Below are 23779 nucleotides of genomic sequence, written 5' to 3' on the forward strand. Positions count from 1 at the left end.
GGATTACTCTCCCAACATCATTTCACCCAAATGTTTTGCACCCGCGTGAATCCACAACCGAGCCTCGCTTTTAACTTTATCAAAGATGACTTTCAAGGGCGTGCTTATTGCGGAATACCCTTGCGCTCATTCCAAATTTACCAAGTGACAAGTAGCGTAAGCAAGCAAGAAGATAGCTTTTCTATTTGGCGTCGTGCCTCCCGCCATCATGTTCCACCGAGTATAGATAGAGACCCCTCCATTGCCTAGGATGGATGCTAGGGATGCCGATCTAGTCCTTGATGGCATCCCAATTAGGTCATCGACGAAGGGGAAGGTGCATATTCATGACATCTGGCTCAGGGGTATTTTGAGGTCATGCCCAAAAAAGGCTGTTTTGAGTTGATAAATTAAAATTTAACAAGTATTATGATAATCACAAGTTGTGATTGGAGAACAATTGGCTCTAAACGCGCCACGATTAAATTCAAAAACTCTACTCTCACGTTTCAAGCATATTTGTGATAGTGTATACCAATTGGTGAAGAGTTGCCTACTTATCACAAAGCGTGATGAAAATTTAAAGAAAAAAAGGCAATTGAAAAACTTTATTCATTCTGGAAAGCTTTATTCGTTCCACGTTGAGTTGTACTCACCCCTCCATAATCTTGGGATGAAGACCAACACATTAGGCTCAGCAGTTAACGGCAGTAAGCTCTTCATTAGATACGAAGAAAATTTTCCATTACAACAAACAGAAAGTGTTGGCAAACAAACACAAACTGCAAGGTGTAACTCTTTTCATGCCCCTCGAATAAACACAGCACGACAAACACACCCTCAAATCAAGTTCATGTCAGGGTCTTTTTCCCATAGGACATTTGCAATTACATTTCTTTCCTTTTAGCAGTTAATTAGTCACTAAGCCAGTACCGATTATCTTCTTTCAAGAAAGGTCCACCTAATAGCTTAGTATATTCGACAAAAATAATATTACAGTGAATATAGAAGAAAACATTACTTTACATGACAAAGTGCAGGAAATCAGAAGAACCTATCTATAGCAGAAGGTCACGAACTCTCACTGGTCTTTTAACGGCATTTGTATAGCCCTGCAAAGAATAACATTCATGAGACAATGACGACCCTACAACGATAAGCATTTAGAGTCCAGGATCATTCTGTTCCAAAGAACTACAGAGCTAAGACATAAAAGTAACCAGGTGATTTATCAGGAAAAAAAATCACAAAGGATTAGTTCACAAACAGGGAATTCCCAGCAGTTAAATACTTCTTCCCAGCACCATCTGACCGACTAGCCATAGCAACACTTGTTAGTTAGTTTCATAATTCAATTTGCAAAATGGAGCAAGCATAATGTGCTCTTCACAGGTGCTCTAGCTTCTAGTTCATAATTCAATTTGCAAAATAGAGCAAGCATAATGTTCTCTTCGCATGTGTTGTGTTCTAGCTTCTACACAATGTGGTACCTCTATAGAAGCACAAACAGAAAATGTTAGTTTACAATATTACAGTTTATGTTATTTTTAACAAAAATTTCATTGTTTTTTATGTTTATAATAATGAGCTCATAAAGATGATTATAGACTGGTCCAAATTTATATCACTTCAGAAATCATGGTACGAAAACACACGAACCTCATTGTACTTGAAGATCAGTGGGCGCAAGTCCCTCTGAACTGTTGCTCCTTGCTGCGCTGCATCATTATGACTCTTTGCACCCGCTGGTCTTTCTTTCCTAAAGCTGTTTGTTGTCCAGGAAAACAGGTGCATTCATAATCAATTGATTCAATTCCTTGCAATTGCAGTGGCATTTGAAAATATTAAAATTGTTACATTACCTATGAAAGAAATCAGTTGGGCGGCTTGACGGTTTCTTTGCAGGTGCCATATCTTTACCCCTCAAACTAGAGGCTGAGTTAAACTGCATTGGAACTGTAGCTGATTTAAGCTTAGAGCTACCCTTGGAAGAATCCAATGCAGTAACAGCTGCTGCTTCCTGGCATGTAACTGTTGAAACTTCACTAGTAACTGCTTCACTAGTTTGGTTCAACAATTTTCCCGCGCTATCTTTCATGATCTTTTGCTTCTCTACCTGCAGAAAAGGAACAGGTGTTAACATGAACAATAGATAGTCTCTTTTTTGTGTTCCTCATGTGACATTTCCCAACATGATGGTTCCTGGCAGCAAGAGATTATAGAGTATACATATTGGAGTTACAACAATATGTAACTGTGGGAGTGTGGGGTACAGTTATAAAGTTAAACACAGCAAGTTGAACACAACATTGGATTTACAACAATATGTAACTGTGGCATTTCCCAACATGAAGGCTCCTGGTCCGAATTGAACGCGAACAATGAAACCATCAATATTAACCCATGACATCATTAAACAACTCAAATTGAACCTTAGCCCGGTTTTTGGCTAGTGGTTTTGCATTTTGGGCGCTTTAAAAAATGTGAAGACACTCGCTGATGTATAAGTGCTAGGAATATATAATATGCAAATTTTCATCACAAAATATAACTAATTGTGTCATGCGCAAAAATAACAAAATAACTGTCCTTTTGTACATCCATAGGCTCCCCTGCATGCACGATTTTTTATTTTTCACAAACTTTGTGAAACCACCCTAAATAACCTGGTTTGAAGGGTGATTTCATCCCTGACTTTCTAAAACAAAAATCTAAAACAGCACATGGGTGTGGAGAATGCTATAAAGTAAGAACCAGAAAAAAAAACATCATAAACTAATATGATCATATGTGTTGCATAAAAATACAAAAGATGAATGGCTTTGTCGTGCCATTTTTGTACATGACATAAATAGACATTTTTTTATTAATCCTGCGGGGTCATCATTTGGTACCATTCTCACGTGCATGATTTTGTTCATATTTTCTGAAAGTCTTGAAATATAAAGCCACTTCTCAAAACCAATCTAGGGTTCATTTTAAATGATTTTAGAAAGTTTTGGATTTAGGCCTCCTTTGATTCATAGGATAGGAAAACCAAAGGAATAGGATATGCAAAGGATTGGAATGCTTTGCCCAAGTGAATACTATGGGATGTTTGATTGCAGCATATGAGTTTTTCCATGAGGTCTGATTTCATGCAAATTTTCCTTCAAAACTGCACTACAAAGTTCCTACAGGATTCTGTAGGATTAGTTCCTGTGAATCAAACAGCTCCCCAATCCTATAGAAATCCTGAGCAAATCATATAAATCAAAGGAGGCCTTAATATAAATTGTTTCATAGTTTAGGGTTCAAGTCGGACCAAATACCATAGGTTAGGGTTCAAAATGGGTTTTTCCTAAATTATATAACAGATACTGAAGTCCACAAGTTCATTCCCCCAAAAGAAAGCAAGTCATGGATCTAGATACAATCAAAATAGGTGCTGTACAGAGGATGGTATTCGAAATCAGGCTTTTCACATGGATTTCACTGCAGATGACATACTAAATCAATGGCATATGTTTGGAATCAGTTTTTCGAGTAATGTATAGCAACACAATATGGTCTGCCAGTTCATGTATGCAGGTTTTTCCCTAAAAAAATGTATACATGTTCATTATAGTTCTCGGAAATTATGAACAGCTTGTAAGATGGAAAGTGTTGCATCAAAACATAATACTATCAATATTTGGTTTCACAGATCAAAGAAGTTACATGAGTACAAGCAAGATATAGAACTAAAGGGTTGGCCACATAGATGTCAGAACTACTAACCTCGTGCACCAAGACCTGTTTCACGGCCAAAGAGAGACCAATGTGCTCGGATTGGTAGCCCTGAAATCAACAGCTTTGTCAAGCACAGTGAGAAAAGAGAAGAAATGTAAAATAAACCAATAAAAAGACTGGATAAGGACCTTAAAGCTTATGATATCACTGATTGGAGGGTCAAGAGAGAGTGAAGGAATATCAGTTGGCACAATATATCCATTTGCCCTTTCTTGAGGTTCAAACTTTGTGTTTCTGTATGTAACCGAGTAAGCAACCATAGTATCAACTAGCTGCACGAGTTCATTTTTTGCCCTCTCTGACTGCAAATTCAGTGCCACCTGAATAGATTATGTGCTGTTAGAAACCTAACACGGTTGGAAATATATAAAACAAATAAAAAATCGTAATGCCATGTCAACATTTAGGGTGCAACCCAACATTGCTGGTCTACTTGACACAATCACAGGTAGAGGCCAGATTGTGGGCAGCAGCGGGAGCGTGACTTGCGGTTTTGCTGCTGGCAGCCTGGCTTTTAGGAAGCAGGTTGTAATCTTGGGTGTGCCCCCTCCAGGCTTGTACTAAACTCTTTTTGCTATCAATGGAATGAATCGAAAAAATGCCATGTAAATCCAAATGTTCCAGAGTAGTAAACTTGACATAGGGCCCCCAAGGAGTTCTTTCTTGCTTGATAAATGTTGTTTCTCACACAATCTCACACAATGCCATGCCGACCTGAGGGGTTGGGGATACATATATATAGCTGCTAGCCAGCCACAAATATGCTAGATGCTAGTCTAAGATGCTGCTAACTACCATGTGCAACAGCATCTCCACAAAGACCATAGTACAGAGACTTATCCAACAGAACGATCAACACCTACACTCCAGGATTAGACCACGAGCCTCCTTCCCATGTACTAAATCAACATAGTACAATCAACAACAAGCCTACCGAGACCAGCAGGCGCATCTCGACCATCAGACCACGACCGGTCAGTCAGCCCTGCCACAGGCGCCCAGACCATCTCCGCCGTGATCTTGTGTCTAGCCTACCACCTTCGTCTAGTCTATTTTGGCTACCACATGGTGCCATTCTATAAGAGACCAAGGTTACATGTGTTTGACTCCAACACCTAACCCTCCACATATTCCAAGTCCAACAGTAGCCCAATACACATATTCTACACCAATTCAAACAAATTTCACTTTTGGGTAAATTGTAGAATATTTTGGGTAAGGGCAGTGTAAAGATAGCTTTGTCATTCAATCCTTGCTTGTAATTATTGGTCTTACAAAGAAATATGAAATTGAGGACAAATTACTGTGTGCCAAGCCTAAAGGGATGCTTGAAAACCGAGCATTGGAAAAACACAGTAAGCTGAGTGAGAACTTACAGGTCTCAAACTCAATGGGGAAAGAATATGTAAAAAGGGGGAAGCAATGTCTTCAACAAAAGATTCCACAGACAGGTGCCTTGAAATGAGCGGTGACATTCGATTTTGCCAGGTCTTCAATGTATCCTTCTTTTCCAAAAGCACTGCTCGGCACCTAAAGATATATATCCACATTAACCCGGAACGTATAGCTATTAGCAATAGATGTGTAAAAAGTACCTTTGCAAAGCTTTTGGCCACTCAATATTTGGCTTCTCAACTTGAGCAACCATACGGCTTATAGTGATAGCAATAGAAGGTTGATATGCTGAAGTATAGAGATAAACTATTTAAGTTAGTCTAATATTTCTCCAAAAAGAAGGTAATAAACAGTCACATAGTACCTTGGATTGACATATGTTGTGTTCGATAAACATATTGCGTCAAAGAATCAGAAACTCCAAGTACATCAAGGCATTTCACCTGTAAGGTGGTTTGAGTTACATTAAGTTCGCAAATATATTACAAAAGTAAGAAATCAATGAACTCTCCCTGAGAAGGCGCAGTGGTGGGTGCAAAAGGTCCACACATTAAGGCTCCAGCCTAGCCTCAACTTTAATTTGAAGTGTGGGCACATGAAGGGTAAAAAATTCAAATGCAATATATGATTAGCTAGAATTAATACCGTCTTCTGCAACATTGGGTCATGGTAAGAGAGTCTTAAGAGGTTTTCGTGAATCCCATCCATAGTAACATCATAGTCACCACTGCAAAGACAATATTACATAATAAGAAACTGAAGCAAGTTCCTGTAGAAACAAAGTTTGGAGTAGATAAAAATAAATTTTACCGGTTAGATATGAGTGAGAACAGAGAACCAATGTCCTTGTCTCCACTCACATGACTATCAGCCATTTCTGCCCGCTTGGGTTTTTTCTTTTGAAGAACCTGAGAAGCAAACTTACTATGATGAAAAAATAAAAAAATTAATGAAATTATTTTGTGAATTGCTAGCAGCAATCCGTTACATGGATTGCCTTATGAACTTATGCTTTGCACTCATTTTCAGCACAAGGATACGTTTATCGATTGCCAATGATGGCATCCGCAACAAATAAAATAAACGAGATACAGGAGCAGGCATTAAAGTAAGAAAACATCAGACCTGTTTCCAAACATCAAAGATGCTTTTTGACATGTCCTTCCGTCCAATGACTTGTGACTCAAACCCTGACTGCTCGATTGCACATATCAATGAGAAATGGACACCATATCAAATTAAGCAATAGAATCAGCCAATCAGGAAACTTACAATGTTTAGTGCCTCTCTTTTCTTGTTCAGAAATTGAAGTGTGTTCAGGCATGATCGAATGTCACATTCTGCAGGGAAGCTTTGTTCACTTAGTCTAATCTCTATGAGGCTAATCAGTCATGTCATCAAATAAAACAATATTACATATGTAATATCCTCCGTCGTGCAATAAATAGGTGCATAAAACAAGCAAAAGAAGCAGCACTACGAATGGCAAAATAACAGGTTCTAGGTCCAAGACAAAAGCATTAGCCCACCAGCATTTCACGGAGTCAATTCACATAAAGTACAGTGAGGATCCTGCGTGTCTGGGAAGCATAAAAACTAGCATCCCAAATTATGTCACCGTATAAGGATATTTTAATTAAATGCACGAGAAATGTAGAGATACCTATCCAGTTAACTTGGCAAACATAGGATAGCTATCCAGTTAATTTGAAGACATAATATAGGAAGTTCAACGTATGTTACGTTTTGGTACCCAGCTAAACTAATTCATGAGACATACAGTACAGGTGCTTCGTTGGCCAAAATCTGGTAAATTTAGCTGAACAGATATTTCTAGGAGTCCAGAACTATCATTTTGTTTAAACATAGGAAGAAGGCTCTAGAACTACAAGTACTAACAGTGAAGGAGATATCACATGTCCATTAACTGAATACAGAACGAACCTTCATTCTGCCATTGTTGTAGCAAAAAATGGGCATCCTGATGCACAAATAATAAGCATATTTCTGGCTTAAATGGAGCAAACAAAATGTACCAGTGTAATCTGCTAATGCAGAAAGGGCAATTGAACTTGTCTTAAATCCTTCCTTCTTGCATATGTACTTGAGCCTAAAGAAGCAAAACTTATTCGTGAACAAAATGTATCATACTAAGATAGACTGCTAGATTTAAGTGCATTTAGCCATATACATCACCTGTTCACCACACGACTAATTGTTGGCTGCACAAAAATATGAACCCTGCAAAGTTACACAAATCCTTATAAGAAAAGTTTAAACAACTTAAGGACAGCACAAAATAAAAGAAATTAACGAGAAGAAAAGGTTACTTGGCAACTTGACGTAGTTTTCTCAAGGCTGGGGCATAAAGGTCATTGCAAATACAAATTATCTGTAAATAACATTGTACAATTTAATCTCTATGAAGGCACTCAAATTAAAAATGACGGCAAGTGACAGCATAACATTATTGCTTACAGGCCTCAACAGTTTTGCTATTTTATGACCTTTCCTTGTAGAAGCCTTTTGTACTGGAGTTTCATCTGTACCAGTACTACTGTCAGAATTTTTGTTCTTTTCAGCATTGATCTGCACCGAAAAAAAATTAATTGGTAAGTCACAGAAATGCATTATACTGCAGATAATAGCCTTTCTTCTCAAGTGCACAACGGTCCAGAATATTCTTTTATTGACAAAAAAGAGGGGGGATTAATGTTAAGGGGGGGGGGGGGGGGAGTAAAAGTGACGGAAAATAAAAATGATGAAAATCATTGTATGAGTGAGGACTAGGATGTTGCCAATTTACCATCTTTAAAATAACCTCCACAGCCCCTTTTCCATCACCAAGCGCTCCATCAATTTCATCAATTACCTACGCAAGTCAACAGAACTTAACAGAATGTGGGGAAAGTAATTTAACAGTCTGATAGCATAGCTTAACTCACCAGACACTTAGGTTTGGAATCTGACATGATAGAGTTCATCTGAACTACATCAAGAATTTTTGGTTCAATGGATGAAGCAGAACGATCATCACTGGCATTTATCTGCATGGATGCAGTATTTAACATAAGCAGTGTACAGAGTTTGTAATTAGGTAGCAATAAGCAGCTGAGGGCCAGACCACAGACCAATAGCTAAACTAACTAACAAGAATTCGAGAAGCAATATTAATATGGAATTTGGAAGAATGTTGCTAAAGGACATGTCATCATAGGTCATGCAATAGACTGATACTTATAGTTTTCCAGCGTATAAAATACCAAAATCATGTGCAAAGAAATCTAGTTGTGACAAGATGATGTGTACAAAACTGAAGACAATTCAGAAGGATGACAGCAGATATATCTCATACACTAATCATATAGCATATACAAGGTGTGTACTCCCATAAAGAGTGACTAAAAAGTGCAATTATGCATCATTTTACATCAAATCAAATAGAAGCTATGAAACATAAATGACATATAATGTTGATTATATATTTATACCTCCACAACATGGTAGCCACAATGTTTGGCTGCCACATGAGCAAGTGTTGTCTTCCCAAGGCCAGCCGGGCCACATAGTAGCAACACCTGCAACATAAAAGGTTATTCAAATAAAAAACAAACCAGCAACTTCTTTGTACAGACAGAGCCTGCAGCAATTACACAAAACACAACTGAAAATAGTACTAGCCCACCTTTTGTTCTGGCGCATTATCGACAGAGGGCTTTTTGTTAAAGTTGTTTTTCAAATCTTCTGAGTTGCTACCAGATTCATTTTGGGGCATGCTATCTCGACTCGTGACATAGCCTCCCTTAATCTTGGAAAAGAAACTTCTGTTACTTGAGTTTTTCTGGATGGCACAAGAATGCTGACGTAAGGCAGATAAAGTATCATCACTTGTAGCCCGAATATGGGAACCAAACACACAGGAGTCCCATTGTTTCAACCATAGAAGTACCTGAGCAAGGTAGGCCAAGTAAAAAAGTTCAAGCAGAAATTCTTACAGAAGAGGCCTACACAAGTATATTTCTTAAGATAATGGAATGGCTATTTACCTCCCTGTTTGTGTGTTCATCACTTAACAGCTCTGTGAAAGAGTGTGGTGCATATTTCTCCACCCAAAGTTGTTCTGTAACTACTGGAGTCACTGGACAACCCTCAACATATTGTGTGTCTGTGCTTTCCAGCAAGGCCTTCATACACATTACAAAAGACAGATTAGTAAGATAGTTTTTACTTGTTGCCTATAACTGCAGCAATTAACATAGCACTAGTAACAAACATAAATAATGCTTAGTCAGGCCCTTACTGAGGAAAAGTAGACAGAAAAGTATAATTGTCAGATTCCCAGTGCTTAGTGCAATTTTCCAATTTAAGTTTGTTTTTAACTTCAAGCAACAAAAATAGTAGAATCAAGATATCTGAAATTACGCATGGTAATCTTCTGCTGTGAAGTCCAAAATGATAAAAAAAAAAATACTACACATATTCTCTATTTCGGGGATAATCCACAGGGTCAAGTATCTCCCTGACAAACCAATAAATTAAGTAGCATAGTAACTACTGTACTAAGCGCCTATTTATAGTAGCGGCCATGTTGTTCTTCAAGGAGTAGTCAACTATATCTGCTACTGGTTTCCCTAATATTGCCAAAATAACCATTGTTCTTGGAAAAAAATGCCCAAATAAGACTTTAGCTCACTGTTTGCTTCTTGTAGAAGTTTCATACTTGGCCAGAATATGATGATGCAGTAAAACAATCCAGGTGTATCATCCATCGACTAGAGGTAATGATTTGCACACACACATCTCACGCATGTACCTTTGCTAGAGCATCTTGCTCCGCTCGCATTGTTAGTGACTGAAAGGATTCAGAGAGAAGACCTGCAGAAGAACAAATAACAGGAAATAAAACAACTGTGTATTGACAAAACCAAATCAAACGAATATTAATTCTCGGGAGAAATGATTAAGAGCGCAAAACTTAGCAACTAACCCGTGTGGTTGGTGTTCGAAGCTCGTCGCCTAGCTCCCTCAATAACTTCGCTAACCAATTTCTCCGTCGCGAGCTTAGCATAAACCCTCTCTCCGTTGGGCGCTGTGACGGGCATAGAGTCCCCCTGGATCTCCGATGCGAACCGCGATACTGTCTTCTCGGCGACGACTTCAGCGGCGGGAGGGGGCGAGTACCGCAGCCAGTCCTCGTCCACCGGATCCTCCCGCTCCACGTTCCTCCGCTTGCTCCTCTCCTCCTCCTGCTCCGGCGGGGGCGGAGGGGGAGGCCGCTTCAGATTGGCTTCCGGCACTTCCTCTTCGTACACAATTTGGTCGACCGAATCAGCATAATCGAGGCCTAGATTTGTGGCTTATCGAGATGGAGAGTGATGCGTACCTGCCGGCTTTGCAGGGGATGCGGCGGCCACCTGCGGGGGGTCCTGCGGTTTGCTCGCGACGGCGGCGGCCGGGAGGAAGCCCTCCTCGGGGTCGTCGAAGTAGGCGTACTCCTCTTCTTCCGGGAGGAGGCCGTTGCTCTCCATCCACTCGAGCTCCTCCGGATCTGGCATGTCCATGTCGACCTCCATCTCCGTCTCCGGCGCAGCACGGCAGCGAGCAGAGGAATCCCCGAGCGGCGGCGAAATTCGATGGCGGGAAGGGCAGGGGAAATGGAGCGTAGGCTAGGGTGTTGCCGCCTTCTGCCTTACATATTAGTTTTGGGGTGACACTGAGAATGGTGATACGGATTATTTGGCCCAACATACCCCTTGAGCCCAGGACGCTATTTGTAGTGGGCCTCCATTGTCGTGTATAAACTTGACTGCAATTTAGAGCGGAATTTCCAAGCCCGGTCATGCGAGTTTTTAAGATCTGAGTCATAGTCTGCTCAACAAGAACAAAAAAATATCCGAGCCACAGAAGAAAAAAGAGAGGCGTAGACCAGTTTGCAACTCAGAAAGTCTTGTGACTAGAGATTGATCAATACTAAGATCATCTCCAAAGGCGCACTCTAAGAGCATCTCTAACAGGCGCGCTAAAACGCGGCGCGCTAAATCTCCGTTTGGACGCGCTGCAAACCGCTGGCGCGCGTGATACCGATTTTTCCCCCGCCGGAGGCTGTATTTTGCAGCGCGCGTTGGTGCGGGAAAAAAGCACCTCCGCCGGAGGCTGTATTTTGCAGCGCGTTTCGACCGTTTTTTCAAAATTAATCAAACGAACGATGAAAATTTGATCGAAAATACGAATATAATTAAAAAGTTCAACGATACAGCGCGACATAGAAGTTGAAAATGAAAATCTAAAGCTACTCGAAGTCCCAATCGAAGTCCGACGAGTGGGTGCTCGGAGTCGTCTCCGACACCGGCGTCGACGTCCACTCGAAGGAGGAGGAGGAGGACAGAACGATTGTCGACGGCCCTACGCCGTTCCTCTTTTCCTCCTCCTTCCTCGCCGCCTTCTCGGCCCTCGCCGCCTTCCTCGCGGCGGACTCGGCGCGGCGCTTCTCGCGGCTCGCCTTCTTCTTCGCCTTGAGCGCCGCCTTCTCCTCCTCCTTCTGCGCGTAGAAGGCCTCCGTGGCGGCGACGTCTTCGGGGAAGCGCCGCGCCCACTCGAGGCGCAGCGCCTCGTCGCGCTCCGCGATGAGGAGGCGCTGCTCCAACTCCCGTCGCCGGCGCTGCTGCTCCTGCGTGATGACGGGCGGCGGCGGCGCGAGCATCTCCGCCTGCTCCCGCGTGTAGACGTCGTGAAAATTCATCGACCGCTGGGAGCGGCCGAGCCGCCACGCGACGGCGTCGTAGGCCCGCGCCGCCTCGTGCGCCGTGTCGAAGGTGCCGAGACGGATCCGCTCCTCGCCGGAGCGGATCTCCGCGTCGAATCGGCCGCTCGGCCGCGCGCGGACGCCGTGGTAGCCGGAGGATGGGCGGCGGCGCGGCGGCATCTTCGCGTGGAGGCGGAACGGCCGGAGGCGGAGCGGCGCGGGAGGGAGAGCGGTGGGGAGAGAGAGAGGCGCGGGAGGAAGACGCGTGGGAGGAGTGTCAGTTGGACGCTTCGCGCGTGTCGTCTATATAGCGCGCGCGGCAGCGCACGCGGCAGATTTCCCGCGCAGGATAGCGCGAAAGCGCGCGGGCGGCAAAAGTTTTAGCGCGCGCGCCATTTTCCCGCCTCCACTGGAGCAGCGCGGCAGCGTCCGCGCGCGGCAAACCGGCGGTTTTTTTGCCGCGCGGGGCTTTTAGCGCGCCTGTTGGAGATGCTCTTAGGCTAAATTTGCCCCGCCGGATGCTCTATTTTGCAGCGCGTGTTGACGCGGTAAAAAAGCTCCTCGGCCGGGCGCTCCATTATGCAGCGTGCAGCGCGGGGCAAACAACAAACACACACAGGTATGCATCAAAGAAGATCAAACAATCATATAAATTCACAAATAAAATGTACCATACAAATACAACAAATTGCTCACAACAAATACAACAAGTACATAAAATTGTTCACACCAAATACAACAAGTTTACGGACCAACATACAACAATACAACATAGTTTTGAGACAATACAACACATAGTTTTCAAACAAATACAACAAGTATGCAACTATTGTTGTCCATGCCAATTCTACCATTCTTCCATGAGATCTTTTTAAAGCTCATCATGTGTGTCGTTGGAGCGAATGGCATGATACGAGGCAATGAACCAGGCAATCCTATGTGCGAACCTCCTCACTTGCATGGGAACCCCATCAACTCGTAGTGGCTATGATCCACATCTTTCCCACGATCATCTTCTATAATCATGTTATGCATGATGATACAAGCGGTCATGATATACCAAAGGCACTCTTGGTCCCAAAATCTAGCCGGCCCTCTCACAATGGCAAATTAAGCTTGCAAAATCCCAAATGCTCTCTCTACATCTTTCCTAGCCGCCGCTTGTGCATTCTGGAATTGGGTTTGCTTTTTACCTCGTGGTTGAATAACCGGCTTCACAAATGTTTGCCACCTTGGATATATGCCGTCGGCGAGGAAGTAGCCATAGTTGAACTTGTGCCCATTTGCTTCAAACTCCACCAATGGACCTTCCCGCATTGCAAGTGTCAACACCCGGATTTTTAAGTCCAGATGCCTATTATGTCGTACATCGCAATCCTAGGAATATTATTTTTGCGAGACATAATAGATTGATATCACAACACATCATTCATTACATACCATAATAGTCTTACAAATAGAGGATCACATGATCCAGTCTTACAACATAGGGGATCTAGAGATCCAAATACAAAACACATAGCGGAAGCGAAGTAGCCGTCGTGGTCCATCTGTTCCACAGGCAACTGTTGATGTCAGGAGTAGTCCTAGTTATCATAGACGTCCTGCTGTCCATCTTCTTGGTTCTGGTACTCCTCTTCATAGTCTGGCCATTTGAATAGCCAGGGACAAAGCCATGAGTACTTTAAAGTACTCGCAAACTAATACTAGTGTAAGCACTATCAACTATAGTAAGGGGTTCTAAACTCTAGGTTTATTTGCATAAAGCCAGTTTTATTTTATAAGCATTTAGTAGTAAAAGACTATTCATTTGCTTAACTAAACTCCAGTGGGAACATTAGTGACATTCCCACAACTCTGTTGTGATTCAAGTCAAAGTCACCATTCACCTTTCAAGTTCAAGTCACAAGTCATATGTCACATTTTTGAAAAAAGTTCTGATGACGGAACAGTATGGCCTTTCCAATCGTCCATAACCGTGGACACGGCTATTCGAATAGTTTTACACTCTGCAGAGGTCACACACTTTTGCCACAACATTTGCAATAATCCGTCAGGGTTAACTGGCCCTGATTTATCACACTCCGTGTGCGGACTACCAACCATAACCTTTCAGTTACATACCCTAGTATAGGCACCTCTCCCCATGAGTTTGGCCTCCCAGTGAAGACAAATCGTCAGCCTGGGAACTGCACAGGGCTTGGGTAGGACATTCACCTCATTTCACGTTATTTCACATAATTTCACATTTCAATGGAGGCCGCCTCGGCATAACCCCTATGACGCTTGTTTAGAGGGAACCCATACTAAAGCACATAAATTTCTAGTTAAGCCCTTACCCATGTTGGGTATTGTGGGGGTACTTTCAAATTGGAATGGTATCGCATCCGAACCCAACCATCGAGTTTTTGTAAAGTTCACCATGTCATTCACAAGTCATATTCACCTTCAAAATCTTTCAATAGAATGACTCATCATTCCAAGGTTTTCAAAGTCATTGGTTTTCACATGTTCCCATCTAAAGTAGTCACTTTTATTTGTTAGCACTAGCAACTAGTCATGAGGGGTGCTAACTAGCTTGTATTGCTCTAGGCTAAATTTGGTGCTCTTGTTCTACTCTATATCTAGACCAAGTGAATCATGAATCAAAAGGTAAGTGATACGTCTCCGACGTATCGATAATTTCTTATGTTCCATGCCACATTATTGATGATATCTACATGTTTTATGCACACTTCATGTCATATTTGTGCATTTTCTGGAACTAACCTATTGACGAGATGCCGAAGGGCCAGTTCCTGTTTTCTGCTATTTTTGGTTTCAGAAATCCTAGTAACGAAATATTCTCGGAATCGGACGAAATCAACGCCGAAGATCTTAGAATCCCCGGAAGCATCCAGAACACACGAGAGAGGCCAGAGGGGGGCCACAGGCCCACCAGACCATAGGCTGGCGCGGCCTGGGGGTGGCCCACGCCCCCCTATGGTGTCGTCGCCTCGTTGACCTTCTGACGCCGCCTCTTCGCCTATAAGAAGCCCCTCGACCTATAACCTCGATACGAAAAAGCCACGGTACGAGAAACCTTCCAGAGCCGCCTCCATCGTGAAGCCAAGATCTGGGGGACAGGAGTCTCTGTTCCGGCACGCCGCCGGGACGGGGAAGTGCCCCCGGAAGGCTTCTCCATCGACACCACCGCCATCTTCATCACCGCTGCTGTCTCCCATGAGGAGGGAGTAGTTCTCCATCGAGGCTCGGGGCTGTACCGGTAGCTATGTGGTTAATCTCTCTCCCTATGTACTTCAATACAATAATCTCATGAGCTGCCTTACATGATTGAGATTCATATGATGATGCTTGTAATCTAGATGTCGTTATGCTAGTCAAGTGAATTTTACTTATGTGATCTCCGGAGACTCCTTGTCCCACGTGTGTAAAGGTGACGAGTGTGTGCACCGTGTGGGTCTCTTAGGCTATATTTCACAGAATACTTATTCACTGTTATGAATGGCATAGTGAAGTGCTTATTTATATCTCTTTATGATTGCAATGTGTTTTGTATCACAATTCATCTATGTGCTACTCTAGTGATGTTATTAAAGTAGTTTTATTCCTCCTGCACGGTGTAATGGTGACAGTGTGTGCATCCGTGTTAGTACTTGGTGTAGGCTATGATCATGATCTCTTGTAGATTATGAAGTTAATTATTGCTATGATGGTATTGATGTGATCTATTCCTCCTACATAGTGTGAAGGTGACCAGTGTGCATGCTATGTTAGTACTTGGTTTAGTCGTGTTGATCTTTCATGCACTCTAAGGTTATTTAAATATGAACATCGAATATTGTGGAGCTTGTTAACTCCGGCATTGAGGGTTCGTGTAATCCTACGCAATTAGTGGTGTTCATCATCCAACAAGAGAGTGTAGAGTATGCATTTATTTATTCTGTTATGTGATCAATGTTGAGAGTGTCCACTAGTGAAAGTACGATCCCTAGGCCTTGTTCCTAAATACTGCTATCGCTTGCTTGTTTCTTGTTTTTCTGCGTTACTACTGCTCGTGTTACTACTTGCTTGTTCATTGTCCTGGGCAAAGCACTTTTCACGGTGCCGTTGCTACTATTTATTCATACCACTGTATTTCACTATCTCTTCGCCGAACTAGTGCACCTATTAGGTGTGTTGGGGACACAAGAGACTTCTTGCTTTGTGGTTGCGGGGTTGCATGAGAGGGATATCTTTGACCTCTTCCTCCCCGAGTTCGATAAACCTTGGGTGATCCACTTAAGGGAAACTTGCTGCTGTTCTACAAACCTCTGCTCTTGGAGGCCCAACACTGTCTACGAGAAAAGGAGGGGGCGTAGACATCAAGCTATTTTCTGGCGCCGTTGCCGGGGAGGAAAGGTAAAAGGCACTCATACTCCGGTTCCAGGTAATAGTACTTTTCTGGTGCCATTTTGTGTGTGCTCAAAGCTATTTCCTTTAGATCCTGCAATTGCATCTTTTTGTTTCTTGTTTACACTAGTTAGGCATAATGGAAAACAACAAAAATATGAGAGATCTTTATGAACTTTATCTTGAATTAGGACATGATGTGTTTGAAGAGAGAATTAAAAAACCCATGAAACTTTATATGCATGCTAATGGGAATGTTATTAATATGAATGCTTTGAACACTATTGTTGCTAATGCTATGGAAAATTCTAAGCTTGGGGAAGCTGGTTTTGATGAGCATGATCTTTTTAGTCCCCCAAGCATTGAGGAGAAAATTTTCTTTGATGATACTTTACCTCCTATTTATGATGATTATAATGATAGTAGTCTTTTGGTACCACCTGTTATGGAGGATAAATTTGATTATGATTACAATATGCCTCCTATATTTGATGATGAGAATAATAATGATAGCTACTTTGTTGAAATTGCTCCCACTATTACTAATAAAATTGATTATGCTTATGTGGAGAGTAATAATTTTATGCATGAGACTCATGATAAGAATGCTTTATGTGATAGTTATATTGTTGAGTTTGCTCATGATGCTACTTGGACATTATTATGAGAGAGGAAAATATGGTTGTAGAAATTTTCATGTTACTAAAACACCTCTCTATGTGCTGAAATTTTTGAAGCTACACTTGTTTTATCTTCCTATGCTTGTCACTTTGCTCTTCATGAACTTGTTTACTTACAAGATTCCTATGCATAGGAAGCATGTTAGACTTAAATGTGTTTTGAATTTGCTTCTTGATGCTCTCTTTTGCTTCAAATACTATTTCTTGCGAGTGCATCATTAAAACTGCTGAGCCCATCTTAATGGCTATAAAGAAAGCACTTCTTGGGAGATAACCCATGTGTTTATTTTGCTACAGTATTTTGTTTTATATTTGTGTCTTGGAAGTTGTTTACTACTGTAGCAACCTCTCCTTATCTTAGTTTTGTGTTTTGTTGTGCCAAGTAAAGTCGTTGATAGTAAGGTTCATACTAGATTTGGATTACTGCGCAGAAACAGATTTCTTTGCTGTCACGAATCTGGGAAAAATTCTCTGTAGGTAACTCAGAAAATTATGCCAATTTACGTGAGTGATCCTCAGATATGTACGCAACTTTCATTCAATTTGAGCATTTTCATTTGAGCAAGTCTGGTGCCTCAATAAAATTCGTCAATACGAACTGTTCTGTTTTGACAGATTCTGCCTTTTATTTCGCATTGCCTATTTTGATATGCTTGATGGATTTTTCGATTCCATTGACTTTCAGTAGCTTTGTGCAATGTCCAGAAGTGTTAAGAACGATTATGTCACCTCTGAACATGTATATTTTGATTGTGCACTAACTCTCTAATGAGTTGTTTTGAGTTTGGTGTGGAGGAAGTTTTCAAGGGTCAAGAGAGGAGGATGATATACTACGATCAAGAAGAGTGAAAAATCTAAGCTTGGGGAAGCCCCGGTGGTTCATCCCTGCATATTTCAAGGAGACTCAAGCATCTAAGCTTGGGGATGCCCAAGGCATCCCCTTCTTCATCGACAAAATTATCAGGTTCCTTCTCTTGAAACTATATTTTTATTCGGTCACATCTTATGTACTTTACTTGGAGCGTCTGTCTGTTTTTATTTTGTTTTGTTTGAATAAATTCATGCTTATGTGGGAGAGAGACACGCTCCGCTGGTTCGTATGAACACATGTGTTCTTAGCCTTTAATTTTCATGGCGAAGGTTGAAACTGCTTCGTTAATTGTTATATGGTTGGAATTGGAAAATGATACATGTAGTAATTTGCTGTAATGTCTTGGATAATGTGATACTTGGCAATTGTTGTGCTCATGTTTAAGCTCTTGCATCATATACTTTGCACCTATTAATGAAGAAATACATAGAGCATGCTAAAATTGGGTTTGCATAATTGGTCTCTCTAAGGTCTAGATAATTTCTAGTATTGAGTTTGAACAACAAGGAAGACGGTGTAGAGTCTTATATAATGTTTACAATATGTCTTTTATGTGAGTTTTGCTGCACCGGTTCATCCTTGTGTTTGTTTCAAATAAGCCTTGCTAGCCTAAACCTTGTATCGAGAGGGAATACTTCTCATGCATCCAAAATCCTTGAGCCAACCACTATGTCATTTGTGTCCACCATACCTACCTACTACATGGTATTTCTCCGCCATTCCAAAGTAAATTGCTTGAGTGCTACCTTTAAATTTCCATTCTTCACCTTTACAATATATAGCTCATGGGACAAATAGCTTAAAAACTATTGTGGTATTGAATATGTACTTATGCACTTTATCTCTTATTAAGTTGCTCGTTGTGCGATAACCATGTCACTGGGGACGCCATCAACTACTCCTTGTTGAATATCATGTGAGTTGCTATGCATGTTCGTCTTGTCTGAAGTAAGGGCTATCTACCACCTTATGGTTAGAGCATGCATATTGTTAGAGAAGAACATTGGGCCGCTAACTAAAGCCATGATCCATGGTGGAAGTTTCAGTTTTGGACAATATCCTCAATCTCAAATGAGAAAATTAATTGTTGCTACATGCTTATGCATAAAAGAGGAGTCCATTATCTGTTGTCTATGTTGTCCCGGTATGGATGTCTAAGTTGAGAATAATCAATAGCGAGAAATCCAATGCGAGCTTTCTCCTTAGACCTTTGTACGAGCGGCATAGAGGTACCCCTTTGTGACACTTGGTTAAAACATGTGCATTGCGATGATCCCGGTAGTCCAAGCTAATTAGGACAAGGTGCGGGCACTATTAGTATACTATGCATGAGGCTTGCAACTTGTAAGATATAATTTACATGATACATATGCTTTATTACTACCGTTGACAAAATTGTTTCTTGTTTTCAAAATCAAAGCTCTAGCACAAATATAGCAATCAATGCTTCCCTCTGCAAAGGGCCTTTCTTCTACTTTTATGTTGAGTCAGTTCACCTATCTCTCTCCATCTCAAGAAGCAAACACTTGTGTGAACTGTGCATTGATTCTTACATACTTGCTTATTGCACTTGTTATATTACTTTGCATTGACAACTATCCATGAGATATACATGTTACAAGTTGAAAGCAACCGCTGAAACTTAATCTTCCTTTGTGTTGCTTCAATGTCTCTACTATGAATTTATTGCTTTATGAGTTAACTCTTATGCAAGACTTATTGATGCTTGTCTTGAAGTACTATTCATGAAAAGTCTTTACTTTATGATTCAGTTGTTTACTCATGTCATCACCATTGTTTTGATCGCTGCATTCATTACATATGCTCACAATAGTATGATCAAGGTTATGATGGCATGTCACTCCAAAAATTATCCTTGTTCATCGTTTACCTGCTCGGGACGAGCAGGAACTAAGCTTGGGGATGCTGATATGTCTCCGACGTATCGATAATTTCTTATGTTCCATGCCACATTATTGATGATATCTACATGTTTTATGCACACTTCATGTCATATTTGTGCATTTTCTGGAACTAACCTATTGACGAGATGCCGAAGGGCCGGTTCCTGTTTTCTGCTGTTTTTGGTTTCAGAAATCCTAGTAACGAAATATTCTCGGAATCGGACGAAATCAACGCTGAAGATCTTAGAATCCCCGGAAGCATCCAGAACACACGAGAGAGACCAGAGGGGGGCCACAGGCCCACCAGACCATAGGCTGGCGCGGCCTGGGGGTGGCCCGCGCCCCCCTATGGTGTCGTCGCCTCGTTGACCTTCTGACGCCGCCTCTTCGCCTATAAAAACCCCTCGACCTAAAACCTCGATACGAAAAAGCCACGGTACGAGAAACCTTCCAGAGCCGCCTCCATCGCGAAGCCAAGATCTGGGGGACAGGAGTCTCTGTTCTGGCACGCCGCCGGGACGGGGAAGTGCCCCCGGAAGGCTTCTCCATCGACACCACCGCCATCTTCATCACCGCTGTTGTCTCCCATGAGGAGGGAGTAGTTCTCCATCGAGGCTCGGGGCTGTACCGGTAGCTATGTGGTTAATCTCTCTCCCTATGTACTTCAATACAATAATCTCATGAGCTGCCTTACATGATTGAGATTCATATGATGATGCTTGTAATCTAGATGTCGTTATGCTAGTCAAGTGAATTTTACTTATGTGATCTCCGGAGACTCCTTGTCCCACGTGTGTAAAGGTGACAGTGTGTGCACCGTGTGGGTCTCTTAGGCTATATTTCACAGAATACTTATTCACTGTTATGAATGGCATACTGAAGTGCTTATTTATATCTCTTTATGATTGCAATGTGTTTTGTATCACAATTCATCTATGTGCTACTCTAGTGATGTTATTAAAGTAGTTTTATTCCTCCTGCACGGTGTAATGGTGACAGTGTGTGCATCCGTGTTAGTACTTGGTGTAGGCTATGATCATGATCTCTTGTAGATTATGAAGTTAATTATTGCTATGATGGTATTGATGTGATCTATTCCTCCTACATAGTGTGAAGGTGACAGTGTGCATGCTATGTTAGTACTTGGTTTAGTCGTGTTGATCTTTCATGCACTCTAAGGTTATTTAAATATGAACATCGAATATTGTGGAGCTTGTTAACTCCGGCATTGAGGGTTCGTGTAATCCTACGCAATTAGTGGTGTTCATCATCCAACAAGAGAGTGTAGAGTATGCATTTATTTATTCTGTTATGTGATCAATGTTGAGAGTGTCCACTAGTGAAAGTACGATCCCTAGGCCTTGTTCCTAAATACTGCTATCGCTGCTTGTTTACTGTTTTACTGCGTTACTACTGCTGTGTTACTACTGCTTGTTTACTGTCCTGGGCAAAGCACTTTTCTGGTGCCGTTGCTACTATTTATTCATACCACCTGTATTTCACTATCTCTTCGCCGAACTAGTGCACCTATTAGGTGTGTTGGGGACACAAGAGACTTCTTGCTTTGTGGTTGCAGGGTTGCATGAGAGGGATATCTTTGACCTCTTCCTCCCCGAGTTCGATAAACCTTGGGTGATCCACTTAAGGGAAACTTGCTGCTGTTCTACAAACCTCTGCTCTTGGAGGCCCAACACTGTCTACAGGAAAAGGAGGGGGCGTAGACATCAGTAAGCTTTGATAAAACAAAGTCAAAAACTTGTAAGGTAAAAACTTGGGATAGGATCCTTAAGCATAAAGTAATATGTAATGGTGCCTTGCTCTTGTAGAGCTTTGCACTTGGGTAACTTGCAAGAATATTACCTTGCCAAAAATATAGCTTGCATTAGTCTAGCTTGCCTTGGTTGGTGAAGTGATCAAAGTTCTCTTCTTCTTCCTCGTAGAATACATCCTCTTCTTGATAGTCTCCGGTACTAGCGTCTATAAACGAATACGAGGATAACAATCACCAATCAATACTTAAGGGGACTACTTAGCCTTAATGGCTCACTCAAGATGATCTATCATCATCACAAACATCCATACTAGGGTTTTACTTCTATTGACTTTGAAAAATAATTTCCTCTTATTGAAATATTTATTAGGGTTTCTATTTATTATCCTTGAGAAATAATTTCCTCTCATTGAATCTTGTTAAGATTTAATCTCCTCAAATAATAAGGTATGAGTACATGTTGACCAAGGTCAACACTTCATATTTATCATTTGGGAAAATAATTTAAATGAGATACTTCATCTCATGCAATTTAAATATTACTATGGAACAAATTAATATCACTAAGTAATTAAATATGAGGTTCTATAAATTAAGTTTATTACTTCATATGGGATTACTTAGTACAATGGTTTAAATGAGAGAGTATCTCCCATAGTATTTAAATAATTAACTTTGGATAATTTAAATGGACTAGAAATGGCCACATAGCCATTATTTTGCTCTAGCCCATGATCATATGAAACAACCACATCATAATTTTACATAATCAATTAGACAATATGAAATGTGATTTATGAGAGTTGGAATCAACTCAAAATCACTTATGGTTGATTTTTAAGAATTGTTTGAAATCTGCAAAGTTACTGATTTGTTATTTTTGCTACAAAAGATCTAAGATGAAATTTGATTTGGGGCCAGTGGGGTTTGACAAGCATTTCATTAGCTTTCACCCAAATTTGGTTTCACTCAAATTGGATTAGTGGATTTTGTTTTATTCAAATTTTAGGAAAGTACCAGTATGTAATTTGACTGAAAAGCAATAATTCGAATTCAAATGAATTGGGCTTGGCGGGAAACGAAGTTGGGCTAGGAGCGGGGAAACGAGTTGGGCCGGCCCAGCTAGCGCGTCTCGCACGCAGCGGGCCGCCTGACAGGGTGGGCTCCACCTGCCAGTGGCTTATTTAACCCGAAACGGTATGCGGGGATAGGGGCCGTGGGATTACGGTCGAGGATCGTCGCCTTCCTCGACAAAGCTCGCCGGGGACGAAACCATACCGACAGCAGAGGGGGTCGTCAGCGGCGTACCTGGGCTCAGGCAGGACTCGGCGAGGCGGGCGATCGAACGAGGAGACGACGGCGAGCTCAGAGAGGGTCGCGACGGCACTTGAGGTGGACGAAATCGACGGCGTCGTCGAGCTACTATCGCGGCGGACACCGGCGAAATTGGGGCTAGCTAGGGCGCAATGTGAAGGAGGAAGATCTCGAGGAGGCTCAGAGGAGGGAGGTGAGTGAGGTGGTGTGCTCAGAGAGTGAAGGGGGAGGCTCTATTTATAGGGGGGCGAGCGAGTCTGAGGCGCACGCGAGGTTGAGCATGGCGACGTCGATTGGAGCGGTGAAGGGGCAAGGCGAGGTGCGCGTGGGATGTCCAGCATCATGGCAATGCTCAACGGCGCATTGGCGCAGAGAAAAGGTGAGGGGATCGCTCGGGATCATGCCGCGTCTGCCACGGTACTGGCGGCAAATCTTTGAAGAGGATGACGGCGACGTTGCACGCGCGAGCTAGAGAGGTTGTCCAGGAGGGAGCTGGTGGTGCGGTGATGGCGCATGCGAGAGGAGAAAGTGAGGGGGCGGAGGTGATGGGTCGAGGCGGCGCTTTGACGTGTCCAGAGTGTGTCCTGGCGCGCTCTGGCGCGTCTGGGCGTGGTGACCACGTCGCGTCCCAGGCGTTGTCGTGTTCTTCTTGACCTAGGATGATGTCTAGCATGCTCTGGAGAGACAGGGGATGCTCAAGGACATGGTGGTACCTGGCAGAGGTGAGAGGAGAAGAGGAGGGCAGGGTGGTGAGCAAGGGGCCGGCATGATGTGGCATTGGGGTGTATAGGGTTTCTCTAGGGTCAACTCTTGCATGGTGAGGTTCAGTAAAGTGAGGTGAGTCTACTTGACAAGGTGAGAGGGACTAGCGGGGTAGGATGGCATGGGTTGGCATGGTGAGGTTAATTTCAATGGCATGGATTGGCATTGGTTCTCTATGCATTATTTTCTTGGTCTATG

At 42.2% G+C, this 23779-nt stretch overlaps 1 protein-coding gene across 1 annotated transcript; it reads right to left on the reverse strand.

The window, feature by feature from the left end:
* Window positions 1–846: 846 nt before the first annotated feature.
* LOC124708628 (chromosome transmission fidelity protein 18 homolog) lies at window positions 847–10755 on the reverse strand. The gene is made up of 24 exons (XM_047240303.1): window positions 10529–10755; window positions 10133–10447; window positions 9959–10020; window positions 9192–9329; window positions 8831–9094; window positions 8637–8723; window positions 8091–8192; window positions 7952–8017; window positions 7624–7734; window positions 7476–7537; window positions 7342–7386; window positions 7182–7255; window positions 6418–6485; window positions 6271–6339; window positions 5956–6053; window positions 5791–5872; window positions 5510–5588; window positions 5346–5433; window positions 5127–5280; window positions 3879–4070; window positions 3739–3798; window positions 1842–2095; window positions 1639–1744; window positions 847–1091 (listed from the first exon to the last, which is right to left on the reverse strand). The coding sequence occupies exons 1-24, from the start codon at window positions 10716–10718 to the stop codon at window positions 1038–1040; spliced, it is 2820 nt and encodes a 939-aa protein (XP_047096259.1). The 5' UTR covers window positions 10719–10755; the 3' UTR covers window positions 847–1037.
* Window positions 10756–23779: the final 13024 nt, after the last annotated feature.

The sequence above is a fragment of the Lolium rigidum genome, chromosome 4 (genome assembly GCF_022539505.1).
Source record: "Lolium rigidum isolate FL_2022 chromosome 4, APGP_CSIRO_Lrig_0.1, whole genome shotgun sequence".
Taxonomy (NCBI): domain Eukaryota; kingdom Viridiplantae; phylum Streptophyta; class Magnoliopsida; order Poales; family Poaceae; genus Lolium; species Lolium rigidum.